Source organism: Carcharhinus amblyrhynchos, unplaced genomic scaffold, assembly GCF_965287045.1.
Source record: "Carcharhinus amblyrhynchos unplaced genomic scaffold, sCarAmb.v2.hapA scaffold_47, whole genome shotgun sequence".
NCBI classification, from domain to species: Eukaryota; Metazoa; Chordata; class Chondrichthyes; order Carcharhiniformes; family Carcharhinidae; genus Carcharhinus; species Carcharhinus amblyrhynchos.
In genome coordinates, this window is record NW_027649788.1 from 3,565,780 (window position 1) to 3,592,607 (window position 26,828).

Genomic DNA, 26,828 nt, shown 5'->3' on the forward strand with positions numbered 1-26,828 from the left:
CTCTAGATTACAAGTGCGGTGACAACATCACAACGCTACTGCCTCTCTCTTTACGGGGCTAGTCTCATTACTTATTCTGATTGGCAATAACACATTCATCCATTACACCCACATCTCTTACGTTGAACAAAATATCAATATAGTCAACTGACATGTCCCCATAATTGAACTCCTTTAGCACCAGCTCTAACCATGTTCCAACTATATTCAGCCAATGCCTATGGGGCATTTAATTCCACAAGGAATTGTTGGAGGCTGTCGTTTGTCATGTTCCACAGGAGGCGCTTCAGATTTTCATGCCATTCTCTTTTCCCAACCTCACTGTCATCTGTCGCAGACTTCCCGGGACCTGGCTGGTTCTGCTCCGATCCACTCCCTTCCCCTTGATTACTAGAAAAGGAGCTGGAAGAGAACAAGCTTGAAAAGTTAAATTTGAAGTGAATGGGAACACCCGCAGCATCTCTGCGGAAGTTAATTTCCGAGTTCTGAAGTGCCTGAAGTACAGCTGGTGTTTGACCATCACACGACGTGACCATGAGCTGGGGAATGAATCTGCTATCCTTAAAATAGGGTTTAATATAATTGAGGTTCACATTCTCCAGCAAAGAAACTGCTGACGATTTTGCTGTTACACACAGACAATTACATTGTTTAATACTGGTGTGACTTTCGAAAAGTACATCGGAGTAGTACAGTAATTCTTCATTGAATTCCACAATGGTGAGAGAATATGGAACTCGGAAACCCTCTTGGTGATTGATTTCATATTGAATCATTGAATACTCATTATTGCTGCCTGCACTCTGATCCTCAGAACTGCCAGCGACTTTGAACCTGATCTGGTCCATCCACTCCACACCCAGGATGTAATTGATCAGTCCATTGATGAGGTCATATTTCCCTGAATCCCTTTTCCCAGTGACAATGATGGTCCGAGAATTGGCCGAGTTCCTGGCTTCACCAAATATACACTTTCTCCAGCATTTCAATCTCGGCGACAAGACCAGATTAACAATCCCATGGCTACACGAAGAGTCGGGTGAATAGAATGGGAGATAATACTCATTCTCCATTTTCTCTGTCAAGGGGAGCTGGTAGACTTCTGGACACCCATCATTTATCACTTTGCTCATTTTGCGAACACGTTCTATCAATTGAGTTGGGACCCTTTCTCTAGAAGTTACAATCACCTTCTCCTGACTTGAAGCACCTATGCCAGCTTTTCCACAAAGAGCGGACACCTGGACCCTGTAGGAAGTATCAGCGTCAAGGTTGCTCAATGTACATCTACAAACCGGGCCTTCGTTTCTTTGCTCCGTCCATGAGTCCTGCTGACAATTCTGTTTCTGAAATTTGATTAAGTAACATTCAATATTCACACCATCATCGACCCACACTGGAGGGGCCCAGGTAATGGTTAGTGATGTTGGTTGAACTTTGGATACGGAAATGTCAGTCGGCGGAGCAGCAGGAAGAGTGAGGGTACAGGCAGTGGGATCACTGAGCAAACCTACCCATGCCTTATAAATATAGGCCGACCTGAACTGGTACCGATGGTTTGGTTGCAAACCAGACACGGTAAAGGTCTCACTACAATCCGCCGTGTTCTCCACAGACCAATCCTCATCTTGTTCACACCTGTATTCTACCCTAAACATTAGCACTGGCTCAGCATTACCTACAGGGGCCTTGAGATGTAGCGTGACAGTTGAATCGCTTGTCCCGATAATCTGTGGAATCTCAGATTTTTGTGGTTTAAACGCCTTATTTACCAACATTCCCTGTTCATACAGGAAAATTGATGCCCCAGTGCAATTTTTATCATCTATTGAAGTTATTGCGATCTTGCAGCTCTCAGTGCGCATATTTCTTCCACCAGACATGTTAGGTTTGGCGAATTTCAGGAACAATCTCGCCAGTTTCCTCATTTGTTGGGAGACTGAAATGACATCGAACCAATCCTCATTGGGCTGACATGTGTCATCTTGCGTTGTGTGACCTGGCTCTTTTGAAGTTAGTGCATCTTTCAAATAATTGCTTAAAACCTGTAGATATGTATCTTTATCATGCAGTGAAGTGAAGGTAAAACAGACAACGTTTTCAACCATTGGATTCACCAGGAAACTGTCCAGCTGGCTCCTTGTTAGAATATCCACTCCTCCCAACATAGCCAGATATGCGTTCACTGTGTTAATCTCCTTCTCTCTCTTCCCAATCCAAGTCGTCAGTGAATGGTTGTTGAATGGAGATCGCTCTTTCTTTGCCAATAGATCGGCCAGACTGCTTTCCTCCTGTCCTGTTCCACGGATGGCTGGCAGAATCTTTCCCAGATCTTTCTGAAATACAATTCTATATTCCGTACACATCGCCTTGAAAGCTTGAATTTTTGTTTCTAACTCGGGGAATTCTTTGGCGGCTGTGCTCTTAATTAGATCATTGCATCTTATTTCTATGTCATGGAGCTGGTCCAGAAGCAGCTGGGAACGATTGACCAGGCCGATGCTGATCTCCCGCACTAGTTGGGCAGCTTTTGAATCTAGCTTCTTAAGAGGATACAACCATACCCTGAGGGGCACAGCATTCTCCCCGTTTTCGCCCAATAATTTGGGGAGTGATGTGTAAACACGGAAAGCATCTTCATAGCTCACCGGATTACTGTCGAGTAGAAAATCCCCATGAAATGTACAATTGAACTTCTCGACAATTTTCTTTTCATTATCCGATAGTTTCAAAGAACCCTTTCCCTTGATGCTGATGAGTGGGATTTTTTTAATCATCACCTCCAGATTGCCTTCAATTTCCTGCTTATTGTCGCTGGAAGAAAATTCTCGGTCGAAAATGAAGAAAGCCTGTGCGCCGTACATCACGGCCGTGACAACGTGAGTTGCTGAGCCCTGATCAAAGACATAGGGGTAAGTAATATTACTGGGTCCCAGTTGACTCATGGTTAACTGCTCGAAACGAGTTGTTGCTCGATAGTTGAGGGTGACTCGCGCTTGCTGCTTCGATTTCTTGCTATCATTCAGATATTTGGCAGAGCCGCTCACTTCCACCAGACCCCCTAGAAAACTGGCCTTCAGTGAGGCTTCTACATCTAAACAGGACGCTTTCTCGTCCATGGCATCTGAACAGATTATGTTAAAGTTTGTGTTAGGTTTCGGCTGAATGTCGAGGTTCTTCTGGAGCTCATCCAAATCCCACAAGGTGACGCCTGAAACAATAGAAGAGAAAATAACAATAGAAATCTTACATTGGCTAAGAAGCATTACTAATGGACGGTACTATTGAATGGATTGTACTGAGTGAGTACTAAACTAGCCGACAGATGACATTGAGAGAATTGTGTCTTGAAAGTAGGCCCCTTCTGAGGGATTGATGAAGGAACAGCGTTGAGGGTGTCATGCACGTCCGACTGGTCACTACTAGCAAAGATATACACTGTCAGACCACAATAGTATTGTGTTGCAATGTTGCGAGGTTGTACACTGGATTATTAAAATGTCAGGGAGTAATACTTGGATGGTAGGGTATAGGTAGATAGATAGGGTAGAGGTAGAGAGATTCTTCCCTCTTAGAAAGGATAGCAGGTCTAAAGGGCACAACCTCAAAATAAGGGTGGGCAGTTTAGATCAGAGCTGAGGAGGAACTTCTTCACTCATAGGGTGGAGAATCTCTGGAATTCTCTGCCTGTTGAAGTGGTGGAGGCTACCTCGCTGAATATATTTAAGTCACGGGTGGATAGGTTTCCGATAGGGGAATTAAGGGTTATGGGGAGAAAGCGGAGAAGTGGAACTGATCCACTACAGATCAGCCATGATCTTATTGAATGGCGGGGCAGGCTCGAAGAGCTAGATGGCCTACTCCTGCTCTTGTTTTTTTTATGTTCTTATGTTCTTATGATCTGAACTGGCTACTGTCAATAGTCAGAAGTGCAGCACTTGGAGTGAAATTATTGAGGGAGTGCAATTTTTCATTCTTGTGGATAACATTTCCTGGATGATAATAACTGATGTTTTTTAGTTTATTTATGTCTTCATAAATGATAAACATGTTCAAAGCGAGAAACAGCTACAGCTAAACGTAAGAACATAAGAACATAAGAAATAGGAGCAGGAGTAGGCCATCTAGCCCTTCGAGCCTGCCCCGCCATTCAATAAGATCATGGCTGATCTGTCGTGGCTCAGTTCCACTTTCCCGCCCTCTCCCCATAACCCTTAATCCCCTCTCTTATCAAAAACCCATCAACCCGCGTCTTAAAAATATTTAGCGAGGCAGCCTCCACCACTTCAACGGGCAGAGAATTCCAGAGATTCACCACCCTTTGAGTGAAGAAGTTCCTCTCCCCAGATAACAGTATTGAAATTTCTGCTATTAGATGGGTAAGAGCAGACGGGTAAGTGGACACATAAAGGAAGACTTATAAAATATTGCAGAGGAATGAAGTGCTTAAGACTGGGGATTGGTAAGTGAAGTAGATTTAAGATTGATTTATTTTTAAAATCGAGTCAAGTTTGCATTTGGCATTAAAATTAACTTCAACAGTTAATTGTAGTTCTTTTTTTCCCAAATCTTGGTGAACAATCAATGATCGGAGAGCAGTGATTGACTCAGTTTAATGGAATTTAAGGAATTAGAAATACAGGAGGTTCAGCAGATGCACAAACAAATTGCACAAACCTGACAGTTTAATAATGCATGCAACAAGTGCCTAACTCTAGAAATTTCCTAAGTGGTGCAGGAGGTGCAGTGGGGATGGAGTCTTCATGACATTTCGCAAATTAAAAGCGACCCAAGAAATGGAGTGAAAGCAAATTAGAAGCAACAGCTGAAACCCAGCGACAATAACTCGGTGAAAATTAATGGCTTAGAACATAGAACATAGAACATAGAACATTACAGCGCAGAACAGGCCCTTCGGCCCACGATGTTGCGCCGACCAGTTACAAAAACAATGACCCACTAGCCTATACCAATCCCTTATCGTCCATAAACCTATCCAGAGATCTCTTAAACGCCCCCAAACTAGACGCATTTACAACTGCAGCAGGCAGGGCATTCCAATCCCTCACCACCCGCTGGGTAAAGAACCTACCCCTGACATCCGTCCTGTAGCTACCCCCCCTTAATTTAAAGCCATGCCCCCTCGTGCTAGCTTTCTCCATCCGAGGAAAAAGGCTATCACTATCCACCCTATCTAAACCTCTAATCATCTTATATGTTTCAATAAGATCCCCTCTTAGCCGCCTTCTTTCCAACGAAAACAACCCTAGATCCCTCAGTCTCTCCTCATAGGACCTCCCCACCATACCAGGCAACATCCTAGTAAACCTCCTCTGCACCCTCTCCAACGCCTCCACATCCTTCTTGTAATGCGGGGACCAGAACTGCACACAGTACTCCAAGTGCGGCCGCACTAGAGTAGTGTACAGTTGCAACATTACACTGCGACTCCTAAATTCAATCCCCCTACCAATAAACGCCAAGACACCGTACGCCTTCTTGACAACCTTATCTACTTGATTCCCAACTTTCAGGGATCTATGTACACACACACCTAGATCCCTCTGTTCATCCACACTATTCAAAGTCCTCCCATTAGCCCTATACTCGACACATCTGTTGCTCCTACCAAAGTGAATTACCTCACACTTCTCCGCATTAAATTCCATCCGCCACCTCACGGCCCAGCTCTGCAACCTATCTAAGTCTCCCTGCAGACTATGACACCCTTCCTCACAATCTACCACACCTCCAACTTTGGTGTCATCAGCAAATTTACTAATCCACCCAACTATACCCTCATCCAGATCATTAATAAAAATTACAAACAACAGTGGCCCCAAAACAGATCCCTGAGGCACACCACTCGTAACTGCACTCCATGATGAATATTTACCATCCACCACCACCCTCTGTCTCCTATCTGATAGCCAATTCCTGATCCAACTTCCTAGATTACCCACAATCCCATACATCTGCATTTTCTGCAGAAGCCTACCATGGTGAACCTTATCGAACGCCTTACTAAAATCCATGTATACCACGTCAACTGCCTTACCCCCATCCACCTCTTTGGTCACCTTCTCAAAAAACTCAATAAGGTTAGTAAGGCACGACCTACCTGCTACAAAACCATGCTGACTATTTCTAATCAATTCATTACACTCCAAATAACTATAAATCCTATCCCTAATAATTTTTTCTAAAACCTTGCCCACAACAGAAGTAAGACTCACCGGTCTATAATTCCCGGCAAAGTCTCTGTTCCCCTTCTTAAACAATGGGACAACATTCGCTATCCTCCAATCCTCCGGGACTACACCAGAGACCAATGACGACCTGAAGATCTGAGCCAGAGGCTCTGCAATCACCTCTCTAGCCTCCCAGAGAATCCTAGGGTAGATCCCATCCGGACCAGGGGACTTATCTATTTTCAGCCCCTCAAGAATTTCCAGCACATCCTCTTTATCAACCGTAATACTGTCTATTTTACACCCCTGCAACCCAATGTCCTCCTCAGCTATATTCATGTCCCCCTGCGTGAACACCGAAGAGAAATATTGGTTCAATACTTCTCCAATCTCCTCCGGTTCCACACACAACTTCCCCCTGCTGTCTGTAACTGGCCCTAATCTTGCCCTGACCAACCTTCTGTTCTTGACATACTTATAGAACGCCTTAGGATTCTCCTTAATCCTATCAGCCAAAGTCTTCTCATGTCCTCTTTTAGCCCTTCTCAACTCACTCTTCAACTCCCTCCTAGCCAATCTAAAGCTTTCTAGTGCACTATCTGCTTAGTGAGATTAATATTTATCTTCTCTGAAACCTTAGGCATTATTTCAAACCGGTGCTGGAGTGGTTGAAGCGTTGTATTAAATTTATGACATGGTTACTTAAAACGCCACAATATGAACATGGGAAATCCTTGAGTGAAATTTCTAAAATAAGAACATATTTAATTAAGTGAACATATTAAAGATGACTGGCAGCTGATGCGTTGCAGCCACAGCTTGCAGATTGAGAGAGTGTTATTCAGTGCTGTATGATTTTGCAACTCAACTCAGAACTGATGGAATGTAGAACGAATAGTAGACAGTGCGATGCATCATGGAGTGGCAAAGCTACCTGAATACTTCGTTCCTGGAGCAGTTACAACCCTTATGTAATGTAAATCAGATTATTCTGTGGTACTGGAGAGTGTGGCTTCCTAGAATCATATATCTAGATTCATAGATCATAGAACCCTACAGTGCAGAAAGAGGCCCTTCGGCCCATCAAGTCTGCACCAAACACAATCCCACCCAGGCCCTACCCCCATACCCCTACATACAACACCCATTAATCCTCTAACCTACACTCCCCTAGACACTAAGGGCAACGTTTTAGCATGGCCAATCAACCTAACCCGCACATCTTTGGACTGTGGGAGGAAACCGGAGCACCCGGAGGAAACCCACGCGGACACAAGGAGAATGTGCAAACTCCACACAGACAGTGACCCAAGCCGGGAATCGAACCCAAGTCCCTGGAGCTGTGAAGCAGCAGTGCTAACCACTGTGCTACCATGCCACCTCATTCAAAAATTAGAAATCGATAATCTCCAGGCCTTGCAATTGTTGGAGACGATTAGATGTCTTGCAGTTTACGGGATGAGAGAAGGACCCATAGGGAGAGGCAAACTGACCTCAGTACCATTGGCAGGGCTCTATTCAAGTATGGAAGTTACATTAAATGTAGCTGTGTTCGGGCACAGGAGTGTAATTGGGGGGATTGCTATTGTTCTCTGCAAGAACCAATGAGTTGGCTGTGTTTGTCCGGTGTCAGCGTTAAAGGCTGGAAACGAAGCTGGGATGGGAAAAGACTCATCCAGTTTTTGGGGTCCACGTGACCACCAATAACATAAGTATAACTAATCAAGGGATACTACTGCTCGAATATGGGCAGCTTGGGAATAAATTAGAAGTCACACTCATGAAGGTAAAATCTCTGGATTACAACCTTATCCAAAAGCAAATTGCCATAGGATTAAAGAATGCAACCCAAGGCCCAATCCTTGTTGTGGGAGAAATGGATTTTGATTCCGAGTGCACTGGCACAAATATTGCTGACTGAAGAATCTGTCCAGTTATATCAACCTTCATCCAAACCATGCTCAGAACAACGACCTTGCAAATAATGCCATGGACACCATAGAGAATTATAAACTAAATGGTAAAATAGGAGTAGGTTTTTACAAAGGAAAGTTTGAAAGTTTAGAGAACAAGGAGAAACCATAGGGCAGGACTGAGATAGGATGTTCCACTTTCCCGCCTTCTACCCATAACCCTTAATCCCCTCTCTTATCAAAAACCCATCAACCCGCTTCTTAAAAATATTTAGCGAGGCAGCCTCCACCACTTCAACGGGCAGAGAATTCCAGAGATTCACCACCCTTTGAGTGAAGAAGTTCCTCCTCAACTCCGTTCTGAACTGCCCCCCCTTTATCTTGAGGCTGTGCCCCCTAGTCCTACTGTCTTTTTTGAGCGGGAAGAGTCTTTCCACCTCTATCCTATCCATCCCATTCATCATCTTATACGTCTCAATGAGATCTCCCCTCATTCTTCTAAACTCTAACGAGTACAAGCCTAGTTTATTCAGCCTCTCCTCATAGCTCAACCCCCTCAACTCCGGTATCAGCCTAGTAAACCTCCTCTGCACTCCCTCCAAGGCCAAAATATCCTTGCGCAGGTGCGGCGCCCAAAACTGCACACAGTACTCCAGCTGCGGCCTCACCAATGCCCTATACAGCTGCAGCAAGACCTCCCTACTTTTATATTCAATCCCCCTCGCTATGAAGGCCAGCATCCCATTCGCCTTCCTGACCACCTGCTGCACCTGCAGGCTGGGTTTTTGCGACTCATGCACAAGGACCCCGAGGTCCCTCTGCACCGTCGCCTGCTGCAGTTTTTCGCCACGTAAGTAATAGTCCTTCCTACCATTCTTCCTACCAAAGTGGACCACCTCACACTTGCCAACATTAAATTCCATTTGCCATTTCCTGGCCCATTCGCCCAGCCTATCTAGATCCTTCTGCACGACAGATCAGCCATGATCTTATTGAATGGCGGGGCAGGCTCGAAGGGCCAGATGGCCTACTCCTGCTCCTATTTCTTATGTTCTTATGTTCTTAAAAGCAAGGGAAGGTGTGAAGATTTTAAGACATTGACAATATACAAGCACATAATTTCAGAACGTTATTAGGTGATAAAATGAAACAGAATAAAGTTTTTTTTGTAATGCATACACCATTTTTAACAACGTTGATGAGTTGATAGACAAATAGAAACAAATTAATAAGAATGAATAACCATGAACAAAGAACAAAGAACTAAAACAGCCCAGGAAACAGGCCCTTCGGCCCAATGAGCCCGCGCCACCATTTTAACACTACCAGTCCCCCCCTCCACCCATGACCCTTATCTATTGTTTTATGGGAAACCACACTGGGGCAAACTAATTTAGGGACAATTTATTACTTCCAATCAGCCTAACAGCACATCTTTGGGGTGTGGGAGGGAACCAGAGCACCCAGAGAAAACCCACGCAAGCACGGGGAGAATGCGCAAACTCCCACAGACACCGGCCCAAATCCATGTGTCTGCACAGCAAACAGTGATAGTCACTGAGCTGTCGTCTTGTCCAGTATCTTGTCCAGTTTAGGCACACACTAACGACATGAAGCACTAGGCTAATCTCGAACAATCAAGAGCAGCCCCAGTACGACCCATCGCGTGTATGCCCCTCGTTGGACACGAGGTGGACCGACTTCAAACCTGTGAATGAAAAGAGGAAAAACATTATTATCATACCATATCCATTTACCTTACCAGGGATGCCCCAATGCTAATGAACCTTATTTAAAACAATCTCCTATATCCACCCATCTCCAACCCACTCATGTGCCTGTCTAAGTCACTCCTAAACAACTCTAGCGTGCTTGCCTCCACCACCTTACTTGGCAGAGCATTCCATATCCCCACTACCCTCTGTGTGAAAAACCTCCCTCTAATATCTGTGTTATTCCTCTCCCCCCTCACCTTAAGCCCATGGCCCCTCGTACTGTGTGTCTCTAACATAGGAAATAGCTTACCTCTGTTTACTCTATCTATACCCTTCATAATCTTATATACCTCTATTAGATCCCCCCTCAGTCGCTGTCTTTCAAGGGAAAACAGCCCCAATTTGTTCAATCTTTCCTCATAACCCAGTCCTTCCATACCAGGCAACATCCTGGTAAACCTCCTCTGCACTCTCTCCAGAGTCTCCACGACATTCTGGTAGTAAGGCGACCAGAACTGTACGCAGTACTCTAAATGCAGCCTAACTAACATTCTATACAACTGCAACATTAGACTCCAGCTCTTATATTCTATACCCCGTCCTATAAAGGCTAACATACCATAGGCTTTCTTCACAACCTTCACCACTTGTACTGCCACCTTCAAAGACTTGTGCACTTGCATCCCCAGGTCTTGCTGCGATTTTATACTCCTTATGGGCTTACCCTTTAACATATAACTTCCCCCTACATTATTCCGGCCAAAATGCATCACCTCACATTTATCCGGATTAAACTCCATTTGCCATATATCTGTCCAATATACCAGCCTATCTATATTCCGTTGTATTGCCAGACACTGCTCCTCACTGACTGCCAATCCAGCCATCTTGGTGTCATCAGCAAATTTGCTGATCACACCACTTACTCCCTCTTTCAAGTCATTTATATACACTACAAAGAGAAGAGGTCCCAGTACTGAGCCCTGCGGCACACCACTAGTGACAGACCTCCAGCTAGAAAAGGACACCTCCACTACTACTCTCTGTCTCCTCTTAGCAAGCCAGTTCTCTACCCATCTAGATACCTGGCCACGTATCCCATGAGCCTTAATCTTTTCTACCAACCTACCATGAGGGACTTTGGTTGAAAAGTAACCATGCCTAGAACTTGAATATTCAAGGATATTTAACATTTCTGCTCAGTAGGCAGAAAGTAAAATGAAGCGGTATAGCTACTATATCACAAATTAAATCAGTATCATCATGAGAAGTGGTCATAGCTCAAAGGGTGTAGAACTGCTACGAATGTAGAAATAGTTTGGGTGGAGATAAGAAATAATGAGGGAGAATGCTCACTGATGGTAACAGTTTCTGGTCCCCTTGGCAGTAACTGCACTGCAGTACAGAATATAATGGAATGATGTGATCTTGAAAGAAATGTGCTGTATAATCACAATGAATTCAAACATTCATGTACCATAGATAAGTCTCATTGAGAAAGTTAGCTTGAAGGATGAATTTATTAAATGCGTCTATGATCGTTTCACCTTAGAACAACACATTATCAACTCAATTGGAGAACAATCTATTTTAGATCTGTGCAATGAGACAGAGTTAATTAACGACCTCATAGAAAAATACGTCGTCGACATAGAAGTGATAATAATATGATTGAATTTTACATCCAACTGTCAAAGGAGGCTTGGTAACTTATCTCCTGACCCTTTCCAAAACACCCCACACCCATTCCCAAAGAGTGTCCACAATCAACAAGGCACAAGTTAAGAGTATAATGTGATGCTCTTCCGTTCTCTAGATGACTTCAGCTCCATCTAAATTCAAGAAAGTTTGGCACTATTCAAGACAATGCAGCCCGTTTGATCAGCAGCCCGCCTACTAGTTTCAACATTCAGTCCTTCCATCTCTGACAGCAGGGTGTACTATTTAAATATACACAGCAGGAACTCACCAAGACATTGCCATGAGTGATCATCGCCCACTATTTACATATTCAACCAATTAACAGAGTGGGAAATCCACCAGCACTTCATTTCAGCTCTATTCAAAATCTAATGGAAAGCAGGTCTGGCAATAACAAATCGAACAAAGACCGTATGGACATACACAGACTGATCCCCGAGGAGAGAAATACACCGACTGAAGGAACGGGAAGTAGGCCAGGCCACAACTTAGGATCACCCTGCGCCCAAACTTCTCTCCCAATAGCAAAAAACGAACGTGAAGCATGAGGTAACTATAAATGCGATTGCATATCTCAAGGTAAAAGACCAGAAAGCTAACATTTCACTCTGATGAGACTGGCAAACTATTTCCAGTGGTAAGCATTGCAAAGCGAGAAACGATACAACCTTTATGCTCTCACCTAAATCTGCCCATGTGGCAATCTGGGACTTTCATGGAAGAACTGTCATCCCATTTCTACAGTTCTACAAGCAAATACACTGGCATAACACTCGGTATCTACAGATAATGAAAAAAAAACTGTTCTCTCTCAATGGGCGGCTGAACAGGACAATGGATCTCATCAGTTGCACATAATACAGAACGACTTTCACTCCAAAAGGTCCAATTGTTCCCAACAATCGAAATGAAACAACAGAAGAATGCAAGCCAAAAACTAGAGGCATGCGAATGATACTCTCTGGATAGAACTCTCCGGATAGAAAATATTACCCACTCAATGGGGTGACACAGGGCACAGTGGTTAGTACTGCTGCCTCACAACAACAGGAACACAGTTTTGATTCCCAGCCTGGGTCACTTTCTGTGCAGAGTCCGCACATTCTCCCCATGTCTGCACGAGATTCCTCCGGTGTTCCAGTTTCTTTCCACAGCCCGAAGACGTGCTGCTTAGATGGATTAGCCATATTAAATTCTCCCTCAGTGTATCCGAACAGACACCTGAGTGTAGCGACTGGGGCATTTTCACAGTAAATTCATTGCAATGTTAATGTCAGCCTACTTGTGACACCAATGTATCAACTTTAAACTTAAAAAAAACACAGTAAATAAAAATCCACAGAAGTATCATTCAGAGATTGATGGATTTAACGACATTGTATGCAAAGCATGTGCAAGAACTGACGAGAATAAGAAACAGTTTGGAAAGCATGGGGCCAGTGGAGCTATAGGGGGTAAGTAGCATAATCTGGTTACATATGATAGCGCATTTAAATATGCCTTATGTACATTGTGATGAAATAGTTTGGGATTGAAATACAGAGAAGTAGTAACATTCATGTCCGGCTTGCCGTAGTCATGTGACCTCTATCATGTGGCGAGAGCCCGGGGTTGGCTCTGTTATAAGCAGTTCGACCCAGTACATTTTTTACTGGAAGCACAACATTCTTTGAGCTCGTAGCAGGGATGGATAAGGGAAATTACGGAGAAAAGTTCATGGTGGGTGTGCAAAGAGGACAGTTTGGGGAAGACGATAGATGAAATGAGGGAGTGTTAGGCTAAAAGGGGCGGATGAACTGGGAGCTACGGTTATGGGAACATGTGGGGTGAAGGTGAGGGGGGGCGGTGGGGAGGGAAGTAGCAATGTAGAAAGTTTTAAAGTTTATTATTAGTGTAGGTTTACATTAACACAACAGTGAAGTTTCTGTAAGAATCTGCGAGTCGCCACACTTGGTGCCTGTTCGGGTACATGACGGAGAATTTAGTGTGGACAAAACACCTGGCAACACGTCTGTCAGAGTCTGGGAGCAAACCGGAGCATCTGGAGGAAACCCACACAGGCACGTGTAAACTGTGCAGACTCCGCACAGACAGTGGTCTAAGCCAGGAACTCAACTTGGTCCATGGAGAGTTCCATTCACCTGACGAAGGGGCTAACCCGAAAGCTAGTGAGTTTACTATCAAATAAATCGGTTGGACTGAAACCTGGTCCTGACAATAACACGATGTGGATGTGACGGCGTTGGACTGGGGTAAACACAGTAAAAAGTCTGACAACACCAGGTTTAAGTCCAGCCGATTTATTTGATAGTAAACTCACTAGCTTTCGGGTTAGCCCCTTCGTCAGGTGAATGGAACTCTCCATGGACCAAGTTGAGTTCCTGGCTTAGACCACTGTCTGTGCGGAGTCTGCACAGTTTACACGTGCCTGTGTGGGTTTCCTCCAGATGCTCCGGTTTGCTCCCAGACTCTGACAGACGTGTTGCTAGGTGTTTTGTCCATACTAAATTCTCCGTCGTGTACCCGAACAGGCACCAAGTGTGGCGACTCGCAGATTCTTACAGAAACTTCATTGTTGTGTTAATGTAAACCTACACTAATAATAAACTTTAAAACTTTCTACATGGAACTCTCCATTCACCTGACGAAGGGGCTAACCCAAAAGCTGGTGAGTTTACTATCAAATAAATCGGTTGGACTGAAACCTGGTGTTGTCAGACTTTTTACTGTGTTTACCCCAGTCCAACGCCGGCATACCCACATCGTGTTATTGTCAGGAGCAGTGGGGTCGGCACTCGCACTGGCACAGCACTCACTGCATTTGCGAGTGGGTGAGTGCTCCGCTATCTAGTGATTTCCTTGCCAACCAGCGCTGAATTCCAATTTTCTCTTCTGATTCTCACAAGCCACTGATCTAATTCTCATTGGCTGTTGGTTGCACTTACGCCCTCATCTCTTCTCATCTTCGCATTTCCACCCTTAATGTCAATTTCCATTCTTTTGAGTTCCCTGCTCTGTCTCTCATTTCCATCCATTCTCCAGAAAACCTCAGCTCCTGTTCTTTTACATAATAACAACATTACCAATTATTCACAAATCCTCCGAAGCTGCCCTGAAGCCAGAAGTAACGATGGGATATCCCAGTATGTTCTGGACTTCATTGGAGTTAAATCATGTCTGATGTTGGTATCATTTCTTGGATGGATGGCGTCATCTGGAATTATATTTGTTTTGCATCTTGGGCAATTATTGTCGTTATGACATGTACGGAAGTAACATTTACTAGTGGATGACATTGGCTTTATATTTTGGGCAATATTTAAGATATAACACAAAGACGTTTTGTGTTATATCTTCAGTGGTATTGGGATTATTTGCTGAATTATGTTGAGGTTATTTCCTGTTTGACCTTAGCATTACCTGGGATGAAAGTGTCACTCCGTCGATCATATAACATCCCTATGCGAAGGGGCCTTCCAAGAGTTGGCATTTCGAATATGTCATTGCTTCCTTCAGCCATTGTAGCAGAGCTGTTCACTGAAATGAAGAAAAAATATTGACTCTCATCCTTACAATTCAATGACTGTATAAAAAAAAACATCAGTTGTGAGGTGTATGATTGCTCTGAATTAACTAAAACAAATATTATCATGCTGTTGAACCATCACAGACACACAAAACTGTTACGCTGCAAAGGAGACCATTTGGCCTGTTGTGCCTTCACTGGTCCTCTAAACGAACAGCATGACTTCATGTGATCCCCTGCCTTTCACACTACCTGTGCACATTGTTTCAAATAATCATCTCATGCGCTCTTGAATATCTCGATGGCACCTGCTTCACACAGTCGTCCAGGCCGTGTACTCCAGAAAAGGTCCACACATTGTGTGAAAATGGTTTTCTTTTCTCCCACCACATTTGCTTCTTTTGAGTGTATGAAGGCTTGTTTCTTTGAGCAACATGCCATGAAGCCAACCACAGAATTGGCTATTTTAGATTTAGCATTACGCGGCGTGGAAGGATTGATAAATACTCTGGTAGACAATGTTCCTCTTGGAAAGAGTGATCATTACATCCCAGAGTTTCAATCTGTGATAGAAAGAGTGAAGATAGCGACGCATGCTAGAACTTTAGCATGGGGCAAAGGTACAGCTCTGAGGCAGGAGTTGGCCATCATGGACTAAGCAAGAATATTAAAGGGCAGGACAATGGGCAGGGACTGGGCACAACATCAATTTAAATGTCTTTACATACCACGCCATATCAGTAGTGAATTCAGCAAGCAGTTTACTCCTCCCTTAAATTTCCACCGCTCCCCACCACCCCCACCAATTCCCACGGAGATGTCGTTTAAAGCTGCTACATAAAAGTCTGCCCTTGACGTGCCAGTAGTGAAATGGACTGAGGAACGAATTTCCATCGAGCTTCAGTCCATGGAGTGCGGGAAGGGGAGAATGGGAAAACTGGAGATATCTAAACACTGAAAGTTGCCGGGTGAGTTGGTGGACTTGCATGGACACTGCATTTTTTTTTGGGCTGGGGGCAGGAGGAGGGGCCATGTTGCTCTCAGACTCTGTGGGTGGTGGTTGCCACTCGCACCAGATTCATGGTGAGTGCACAGTCCTGGCAGCAGATAGGACGCTGAGAGTGCGACTGAGTTCCATCAATAACCTCATGACAAATGATGAACTTCTGTGTTACCGTCTTCTGGAACTATACAGTGGCTGACTCCAGGCATTAGATCCCAGCCCCCATTGACTGCAATGTGCAGCAGCAGTGTTGCATAATCAAATGAGTTCACCAGGTGTAAAAACAGATCCTCTTACTGCATTGACCCTACGGTGCTGCCTTTGTTGGGTACCTGTCTCCTGACAGTCAAGAGCTTACCCTTCTCCTGAGTCTGAACTACAACTCGTACCTGCAAGGCAATGCGATGTTTGCACCATACCCATGCCTCAAGTGTCCGCATTGAGCATCCCTGCATAGTTACACATACGCTGTCTCTGCGTGTGGTGGCCAGTATGTCAACAATAGAGAAACCATTCAGATGATGCATGGCATTCACGATGGCGTTGGGTTGGCAGCATCCGCTCGACTTTGGAAGTGTGTGGACAGCCTGGGATGTTCAGCCATAGGAAATGTTTCTCTCCACTTCCCTAACCCTGCCATCCCCACCCCCTTCCCCCCACTGGTGATATGGATTTAGGATTGTTAGTCAATGTGACAGCCGTCGTTGTGGAGGTCACTGAGGAGGAGGGAGTCATCCGGCCACTGCAAGGCAGGGCAGTGCTCAATGCCAAATCAGAAGGGTAGGGAACTGACAGCAAGGATCAAGGTGAGATCGTGGCAGTGAATCCTTCCAAGTGGTGAGAGGCAGGGGAAGTAAGAGGCAGAGACTAATGGTCTACAGAATACAAGATTATTGGATGCATGACAGAAGCTATGTGCCAGCGTAGGCTCTGGGTAAGTAAGGAGACAACGACACACCCGTGCCAGCCCTCCCAGACCTGGCACCTCGAGTACTGTTGGACAAACGCTCCCAGTGGAGTTGAAGGTGAAGGCTACCGGCTCTTACAAAACATGTAGTGAGGAAATCCGTGGCATATCGCAAGTACCTACGCACAGATGTATCTGTCAGGTTACGGATGCCCTTTATGGCCAGGTCGGCCATTACAGACAGTCTGACATGGCCCAGTCCTAACTGGAAGGCCTGGCTACAGGCTTTGGCGCTATTGTTGACTTGCCCTATGTGCAGGCTGTTATAGATGGCACACACCTCACCCTGTGTTGCTGCCCAGTCAGGGGATGTAGATTATTAATAGGAAAGTGTTCCACTCTCTGTGCCGATTGTGTGCGACTGCACACTTTGCACGTGTGTGTACACCATCCGGGGTGGGGGCCGGGGGTGGGAGTGCGAGGGGAGGGGGGTCGGGGTGCGTATTCTCCGAGTTCATATTTACTTGTGGTCTTTGGGAACCAGCCCAGGCTGTTAGGTGGGGGGATGAGGGATACCCACTGAGGGCTTGGCTGATGACACCTGTGCGGAGGCCAGAGTCCGAAGCAGAGACCCACTGCAATAATACCCACGTTGCCACCCAGTCCATCATGGAGCAGTGCGTCAGGCTTCTGAAGATAGGGTTCCTGGAACTCTCTAGGTGCTCTCAAATACAGCCCTATGCCAGTCTCCAGCATCACTGTGCGGCGGAATCAACAACAGAGCTGTGGAGTGCAACAAAATTTAAGAAGTGACAATTTTCAAACTGATAACTTACAAAACCCACCTTGTGCTGCTGGGCATGTAGCAATAGCCGTAAATGGCACCAGTTCATGGGCTCCCCAGAAAATTGGCCGCTTTATGATTTCACGGAGTCTGTGGGCCATGTCTATGTACAATGTAATAGGCTGCGCTCCTTTTTTTGTTATCTCAAAACCCTTTTCCATGTTCTGTTTGGACTTCAGTCCAATGCTCCTTATTAATGGGTACTTGGTGAGGAATGGGACGGGAAAGGCAGAGGACCAATTTGTGAATCTGCTCCTGGATCCAGTAGTTCAAACGAACTACAAACAGATCCATCAGTGGGCGACCGAAGGGGGAATATGGGTAGTCGTCCGACCCGGCTATCTATATTCACGGCCGAGTGTCATTGAAGAGGGAGCCTGTATGGTCTGAAGGCACAATTTCAGGTCTGCGGTGCTGGGTGGGCACTTCAGGGACTGGGCTGTGCTGTCGACGCCCTTAATCATATGTTGAGTGAGTGTTTTAAGTTTGTTTTTTATTTTGTCTTTTGCTTTGGGCGGTTCCCTTTTTGGCGGTGCCCTTCTTGATTTTTCGATGAGCTTATTTAATATAGTTTCTTCGGTCGGCAAAAAGAAATGCCGTCTTGCTGCATGAGGAAATTGGAAATACCTGAACCCTGTTGATCGCTGCAGTTTGCGACTGAAACTTGAGTAGTTTGCTGTTTTTGTTTGCAGCTGTTCTGCTGCTGTGTCCTGTTGCTGTGAGATTGTTTGTTTGCCTTTGCAACTGCTGCTGTGGGAGTTTGGAGTATTTTGCTGTTGCTGGAGTTTTCCATTCAATAAATATTGGAGATGGAGAGTGGAAGAGAGGGAGGTACAGGGGAGGGGTGGGGGTGGATAGCACAGGCCAAGGTTGTGGAGGCTAAAAGGATTGAAATACCTACAGGAGGGAGGAAAGAACAGAGACTTTGGACTGTGTGTTGTGTTTGCCTCCCCATCGAATAAAGGTTGGTCTCAGTTGCTGCGGTGTACGGGGCTGGGGAGCGGGGGTCTGGAGCCTGCTTGTGTAACAACAACTACAGAGGAGGGAGGTGGAAAACATAACTGGACTTGTAGCCAGGCACCTCCTGGGCCGCAAATTTCCAAATTACCCACTATCCGTTGATGAAAGAACACGGTCCAGGTCACCCCAACCCACCTCGCCTCCTGATCTGGAGCAGTCACCCACGGAGGTGCCCCATTCCTCATTTTCTCTTGTGCTTCTCTCTCTTTCTTCGCCACAACGAGCTTCCACCAGGCTATAGCACCTCCGCTCCATTTACTCCCTATTTCCCTAAAACACGTACAAGGGAAAACTTGGGGTGGGTGCAGCACAACCCAATGGTGAAGACAACATTTTTTTGCCAGTCGCAGGGCACCCCAAGGCTGCCTATGTGGGATTGGCGGCATCTTTAATGTCCGCGACTCCCACAGTATTGCTACCTTTCATGGCTATTAACCAAGCGCCTCCTGTGGGCGGCACTGTAGCACAGTGGTTAGCACTGCTGCTTCACAGCTCCAGGGTCCTGGGTTCGATTCCCGGCTCCGGTTACTGTCTGTGTGGAGTCTGCACATTCCCCTCGTGTCTGTGTGAGTTTCCTCCGGGTACTCTGGTTTCCTCCCACAGTCCAAAGGTGTGTGGGTTAGGTTGATTGGCCATGCTTAAAAAATTGCCCCTTAGTGTCCAGGGATGTGTAGGTCAGAGGGATTAATGGGTATAATATTTGGGGGTAGGGCCTGGGTGGGATTGTGCTCGGTGCAGACTCAGTGCATCATTCTGCACTGTAGGGTTCTATGATTCTATGGTGATGTTCTACACTAACCCCCATCATGACCATTGAGTCTGTAAAGGTCATGGCCGTGCAAACGTCTTTGGTGCGCGTACAGATTGCAGTGCCTGTAAAGAGGAAGGACGTGCACTGAGGTATTGCCCCAGCTTCAAGGCCATGATACAATTGTGCAGCCGCAGTTTGCACCGCCGCCCCCACTTCCCCCACAACACTCGATCTGCTTACCCACAAGGGGGGAACTTGCCAGTGGCAACTACAACACTGATTACCATGAGGAGGGTAGAGGGTGAGGGGGGAGAAGTTCGGTGTTCGCATAGCTGAATGGTGCATCCAAAACAAAAGGGGACACTGACACTCCCAATTGAAAATCCCCATTCACGGCAATTGCTTTACACTGCATTGCTCGCTGAACTCGCTGGAAAAAAAGGCTGACTGAACCTTCTAAGTGTTCATGGCCGTTTGACACTTGCATTTACGAGGGAAAGTTCTGCCCACACTTTCTAAATTTATTGCTAATGCCAAATTGTGCGGCTGGAGGAGGGGCAGATCTAGAGTAAAGCGGTCTGCAACAATTGGCAGGAGGACATTAACAAATTTGCAGAAAGAGCAGCTGATTTTCAAGATCAGTACAGTCAGATGGATCTAAAATGATACATTTTGGTGTTATAAGCTGGCATACAACTAATTGGGTGGCACAGTGGCTAGCATCACAGCGCAAGGGACCTGGGTTCGCTTCTAGCCTCTGAGTTTGCACATTCTCCCCATGTCTGTGTTGGTTTCCTTTGGGTGTGCTGGTTTCCTCCCACAGTCCAACCATGTGCAGGTTGGGATCACCAGCCATGGTAAATTGTCTATTAGTGTCTCAAGATGGCTAGGTTAGCTGGATTAGCCACGCTCAGTGTGTGGCGTTATGGAGATAGGGTGGGGGAGAGGGCTTTGGTAAGATTTTTGTCAGAGCAACAGTGCAGAATTAAAGGGCTGACTGAGGAAGTGACAAATATGATTGAGGGTAGGACAGTGGATATTGTCTACATGGACTTTAGTAAGACCTTTGATAAGGTCCTTCATGGAAGACTTTTGCAGCAGGTGACGTTACATGGGTTTAGAGGTGAGCTGGCACGGTGAATACAGAACTGGCTCAGTCTTCAAAGACATGGGGTAGCAATGGAAGGGTGTGTTTCTGAATGGAGGATGTGACAGGTGGCGTTCCTCAGGAATCAGTGCTAGGACCTTTGCTGTATATAAATACTAGAAGAAAATGTAACAGGTCTGATTAGTAAGTTTGCAGATGACACAGCCTTTGGTGGATTTGCTGATAGCGATGAGGACCATCAAAGGATACAGCAGGATATATAGATCAGTTGGACGTTTGGGCGGAGAGATGGCAGATGGCGTTTAATCCAGACAATTGTGACGTAATGCATTTTGGAAGGTCTAATACAGATAGGAAATATACAGTAAATGGCAGAACACAAGAGTATTGATAGGCAGAGGAATCTATGGGTGCAGGTACATAGGTCAATGAAAGTGGTAATGCAGGTGGAGAGGGTAGTCAAGAAGACATACGACATGCTTGTCTTCCTTGGCCGGAGCACTGAGTTCAAAAATCGGCAAGTCATGTTCCAGATTTACGGCATTTAGTTAGGTAGCACTTGGAATATAGTGTTCAATTCTGGTCGCCACATACCAGGAAGATGTGGAGGCTTTGGGCAGGGTACAACAATGATTTACCAGGATATTGTCTGGTGTGGAAGTCATTAGCTATGAAGAGTGTTGGGGACACTTGGTATGTTGTCACTCGAATGATGGAGGTTGAGGTGTAACCTGATAGAAGTCTACAAAATTATGAGGAGCATTGACAGAGTGGATAGTCAGAAGATTTTTCTTTTCCCAGGGTGGAAGAATCAAATTCTAGGAGGCATGAGTTATAAAGCAGATGTACGAGGGAACTTTTTACACCGAGGGTGGTGGAGGCATGGGGAGGTAGTGGAAGCAGATACACCAGTGAGTTATCAGGGTTGTCTGGATGAATACATGAATAGGATGGGAATAGAGAGATATGGTCCCTGGAAGGGTAGAGGGTTTTAGTTAGTCGGGCAACATGGTCGGTGGAGGTTTGGAGAGCCAAAGGGCCTATTCCTTTGCTGTAATTTTCTTTGTTTTTTTGTTCTTTGACTGGCCTCCTTCTGCTGTGCCTGGAGTCTGTGAATTAGACAGACGGTTTATGTCTAGTTTGGGCAGGGGAATATAGAAATTGTAGTGGTCTATTTAAATCATTTACGTCATATATGAAGGGGATTTGAGGAACGGTGATTATTGGGGAAAGGGAGTGATAGGGAGCAATGAGGACCAGCAGTACATTCCAGCGATGGACATCATAGGATCGAGGAGGCAAAATGTTGAAAGTAAACAATTTTAAATGCAGCTGGACATAGTGTTTAATCTGAGGTTGCATGACCTGGTTGATATTGGATGTTGTTCCCTCGAAGCTCCAGCTCCAAGCTATCTCCTTTACCCCCACAATCTCCCTAAATGTTCCTTGGCAGATAATTCCCTAATTTTATTCTGACTGATCTGGTCAAAATGAGTGGTATGCTTTCTGCTCTCACAGAATCCATTTTCCCCGGGATACAGTGTCCATTTCATTGGTTCTACCTTAGTTGCTTACACACACCTACTTTCAATGGCTCCATTCTTCCCGGGATATGCGTAGTCCGATCCCACTGGCACCATCCTGCCGGGCTATACTGATCTCACTGGCTCTATCCTTCCCAGGACAGCAAAGAAGAAAATATAAAGAGAAGGAGGCTCTTCAGAGCCTGCTCCGCCATTCATTATGATCATGGCTGATCAACCACTTCAATAGCCGGATCCCACCTTCCCCCCATTATCCTTTAACCCCCTGTGCCCCAAGAGCAATATCTAACTGCTTCTTGAAAACATAATGTTTTGGCCTTAACTACTACATTTGGTAGCAAATTCCACATGCTGACCACTCCCTGGGTGAAGACTTTTCTCTTCATCTCTATCCTGAATGGTGTAACCTGTATCCTCAGACTGTGGCCCCTGTTTTATGCGTCCCCCTCAGCGGGAACATCATTCTTGTCTTTTCCCTGCCTCGTCCTGTTAGAATTGCATAGTTTTCTTTTGAGATTCCTCCTCATTCTTATGATTTGACTCAACATAACCGCACTGACACAATCTCCAGGCATATGTCAGACCTGCCATCCCAGCAATCAATCTGGTTAACCTTCTCTACCCCACCACACCCGCCCCCCCCCCCACCCCTCCCCATAGTAAGGACATTCTTCCTCAGATATGGAGACTAATGGACACATTATTCCAGATGTGCCCTCACCAAGGCACTCTATAATTGCAGCAAGACACCCTTCTTCTGTGCTCGAATCCTTTTCGTAATGAAAGTCAACGTAACATTTGTCTTTTTTTACAGCCTGCCGCACTTACATGCTTACCTTTAGTGACTGCTGGACAAGGACATACAAGTTTCATTGTATGATCCCCTTTCCTAATGCCCATTCTGCCTTTCCGTTTTTGCTTTGAAACGAGATCACTTCACATGTATCCAAATTGTACTGCATCGCTCATTAATTTGCCCAATAATTTAACTTGTCCAAATTGTATTGCACCCTTGACATAACTCACCCTCTCAGTTTTATCCATCTCAAAACACTACCTCCAATTCCATGCACTTTAATTTTACACGCTTATGTGGGATTTTGTTGAAAGCCTTCTGAAAGTATAATAAACCACATTATTGCCTCATCCTTATTAACTCTTCTAGTTACATCTTCGAAGGATTTCAGTTCATACATGAAGCATGATTTCCCTTTCGTAAACCTATGCTGTGTTCAAACGAACCCTTGTTTTCAAAATGTTTTGCTCAAAATTTGATAATGGGATAATGACCAGAAATGACCAATGATGGTCTCAGTGGCTCAGTCTACTTCAAGTACTCAGGGATGTAAGTTATCTGTCCCTAAAAAAAAAAATCTGCAAAAACATAAAGTTCCCCAAAAACTTTTCTCCACTATTACTGATCTCCTTCAGCTGTTCCCTCTCCCTAAGCTCTGTGCTGGCCACAATTCTGATATATTATTTGTCCTCCGCTGTGAAGACAGAACCAACGTGTGTATTCAGCTGATCAGCACGTCTCTTTGTTGTCAATTAAAAATCCCCCCCTTATCTGACAATAAGGGTCCTTCATTTGTTTTCAGCAGACTTTGTTTCTATACATATGTGAGAAGAATAATCAGTTTCTATGGTCCCCCCAAACTTACTCACGTACTCTCTATCCCCCTTACTAAGCAGTTCCTTGGCCCTCTTTTGCTGAATTCAAAGCTGTTCCCAATCGTGATTTTTTTTTTAAGTATGCATTGTGTATGCCTCTTCCTTGGATTTAATATTTTATAAAATTTCCCTTGGAAACCATGGTTTTGATATCCATGCATAAGACAGGAATAAATAATTCTTGCAGTTCAACCACTAGCCTTGACTGTTAGCAACTGCCTATACAGCACCATCCTTTTAAGCAACGTTTCCTGACTTTTCTGGCTCCATCCTCCCTGGTTATAGCTGTCCAATCTCACTGGTTCCATCATTCTGGGGATAGACTGTCTGATCTCACAGGCTCCATGCTCACTGGGTTAAACACTGGTTGGTCTCATTGGCTCCATCCTCCCTGGGATATGCACTGTGATGATTTCAATAGCTCCAACCTCCCTGCATTGCACACTATGTAATCTTACAGCCTCCCTACTCACTGGCTGACATACTAGTGCCCTGTTGGTGTGCTTTGTGTCTGGATCTGTCCCCAAAACTGAGCACATGCATTTATGGTGAAACACAATTACAGATTGCAATTTTAAACCAAACTGCAATGAATGTTTAGCTTTGGATTGCATTGAATATATGCATGCGAGAAGATTATTTAAATAATATTTTCAAAGGACAATTGGACAAATACAGTAAAGTGAAATAGTTGCATATGGTAGAAGTGAGGAAAGGATGAACTAAGATTGCTCTCATAGCGACCCAGCAAAGATTTGACAAGCTGAATGCCCGCCTTTATTCCTGCAAATGTTCTAAGAACATAGAACATAAGAAATAGGAGCAGGAGTAGGCCATCTAGCCCCTCGAGCCTGCCCCGCCATTCAATAAGATCATGGCTGATCTGTCGTATCTCAGTTCCACATTCCTGCCCTCTCCCCATAACCCTTAATCCCCTCTCTTATCAAAAACCCATCAAACCGCGTCTTAAAAATATTTAGCGAGGCAGCCTCCACCACTTCAACGGGCAGAGAATTCCAGAGATTCACCACCCTTTGAGTGAAGAAGTTCCTCCTCAACTCTGTTCTAAACCTTTATTTTGAGGCTGTGCCCCCTTGTCCTACCGTCCTTTCTGAGCGGGAAGAGCCTCTCCACCTTTATCCTATCCATCCCATTCATCATCTTATATGTCTCAATGAGATCTCCCCTCATTCTTCTATACTCTAACGAGTACAAGCCTAGTTTATTCAGCCTCTCCTCATAGCTCAACCCCCTCAACTCTGGTATCAGCCTAGTAAACCTCCTCTGCACTCCCTCCAAGGCCAAAATATCCTTGCGTAAATGCGGCGACCAAAACTGCACACAGTACTCCAGCTGCAGCCTCACCAGTGCCCTATACAGCCGCAGCAAGACCTCCCTACTTTTATATTCAATCCCCCTCATTCTGAAGGCCAGCATCCCATTCGCCTTCCTGACCACCTGCTGCACCTGCAGGCTGGGTTTTTGTGACTCATGCACAAGGACCCCGAGGTCCCTCTGCACCGTCGCCTGCTGCAGTTTTTCGCCATGTAAGTAATAGATATAATTCTACGATATAATTCTTTCAATATTACTTTACTACATACAATCTAAGACTGGTCTGTTAGCAGTATTAAAACATGGTAACAGTGGTCACTATCTTCTAGGTCCTACCTTATATTTGTGCACCAGATTCCGAGAGAAGGGATAGTGTTGATTCTGTAGTTTATGGAACACACCCTATGTAAAGTTCAATTACACATCAGAATCATTATGGTGACCTTTAATTGAACAGTACAACTCGCTCAACCCTATTCTCTGGTACAGAGGTTGATGCGAATGAGACATAGCATTCTTTATGTTGAAATTTTCTGATTGCTGATATTTTTGACACACCAATTAATCCCGTGTGCAGTAAATCTCCTTCTCTTCAAATTCTGGTTCAGTAGGCCTTGTAGAGAAATCATGCCCTGTGTGCAGGTATGGCCTAAAACCTTAGTTTCATTGAATGTAACTATGTTCTTGGTTATCTCATTAAACTGGAATGCTTGGAGGGTGTTTAAATTAATAGCCAAGCAATAACCTGAAACACCAACTGTTCACTCTCCACAGAAGCTGTCTGACCTGTTGAGTAATTCCAGCATTTTATTTTCATTGCCAAGGACAGTACTTGCTTATTGGGTTCAGATACAATAGGAAATACAAAAAAAAAGTCTAATATGTCTCATTCATTGCCTCATCCTTATTAATTCTGCTAGTTACATCTTCGAAGAATTTCAGTTCATACGTGAAGCATGATTTCCCTTCCATAAACCTATGCAGACTGAGTTCAAACCAACCACTGTTTTCAAAATGTTTTGCTCTAAAATTTTTGATAATGTGCTCTAGAATTTTCTGCACCACTGAATTTTCAATATCAGGTTTACTAGATTATATTCCCCTTCTTTCTCTCTACCACCCTTTTTAATTAATGGGTTTAGATAACCTCACCTCCAATCTGTAGGAACTGTCCCAGACCTCGTAGAATCTTGCAAGATGACCAGAAATGACCAGTGATGATCTCAGTGGCTCGGGCTGCTTCCTTAAATACTCGGGATGTAAGTTATCCTTCCCTAAAAAAAAAGTCAATCTGCAAACTCAAGAGGTTCCCCAAAAACACTTCTCTACTGATACTGATCTCCTTCAGCTCTTCCCTTTCTCTAAGCCCTGTGCTGGCCCACAATTCTGATATGCTATTTGTGTCCCCCGCTGTGAAGATGGAACCAACACGTGTAATCAGTTGGTCAGCACATTTCTTTGTTGTTAATTAAAAATTACCCTTTTTCTGACAGTAAGTGTCCTTCATTTGTTTTCAGCAGACTGTTTCTATGTGTATGTGAAAAGAAATAATCAGTTTTTATGTTTCCCCCCCCTCCCAAACTTACTCACGTACTCTCT

The 26,828-nt window shown here is 44.8% G+C and overlaps 1 protein-coding gene across 1 annotated transcript; it reads right to left on the bottom strand.

Moving 5' to 3' along the window:
• Nucleotides 1-218: 218 nt before the first annotated feature.
• On the bottom strand, nucleotides 219-26,775 carry LOC145337372 (cytolytic toxin-beta-like). Its single transcript, XM_080182163.1, has 4 exons — nucleotides 26,382-26,775; nucleotides 25,566-25,631; nucleotides 14,941-15,057; nucleotides 219-3,211 (listed from the first exon to the last, which is right to left on the bottom strand). Exons 3-4 carry the CDS (start codon nucleotides 15,038-15,040, stop codon nucleotides 219-221), a joined length of 3,093 nt encoding a protein of 1,030 aa, XP_080038289.1. The 5' UTR covers nucleotides 15,041-15,057; nucleotides 25,566-25,631; nucleotides 26,382-26,775.
• Nucleotides 26,776-26,828: the final 53 nt, after the last annotated feature.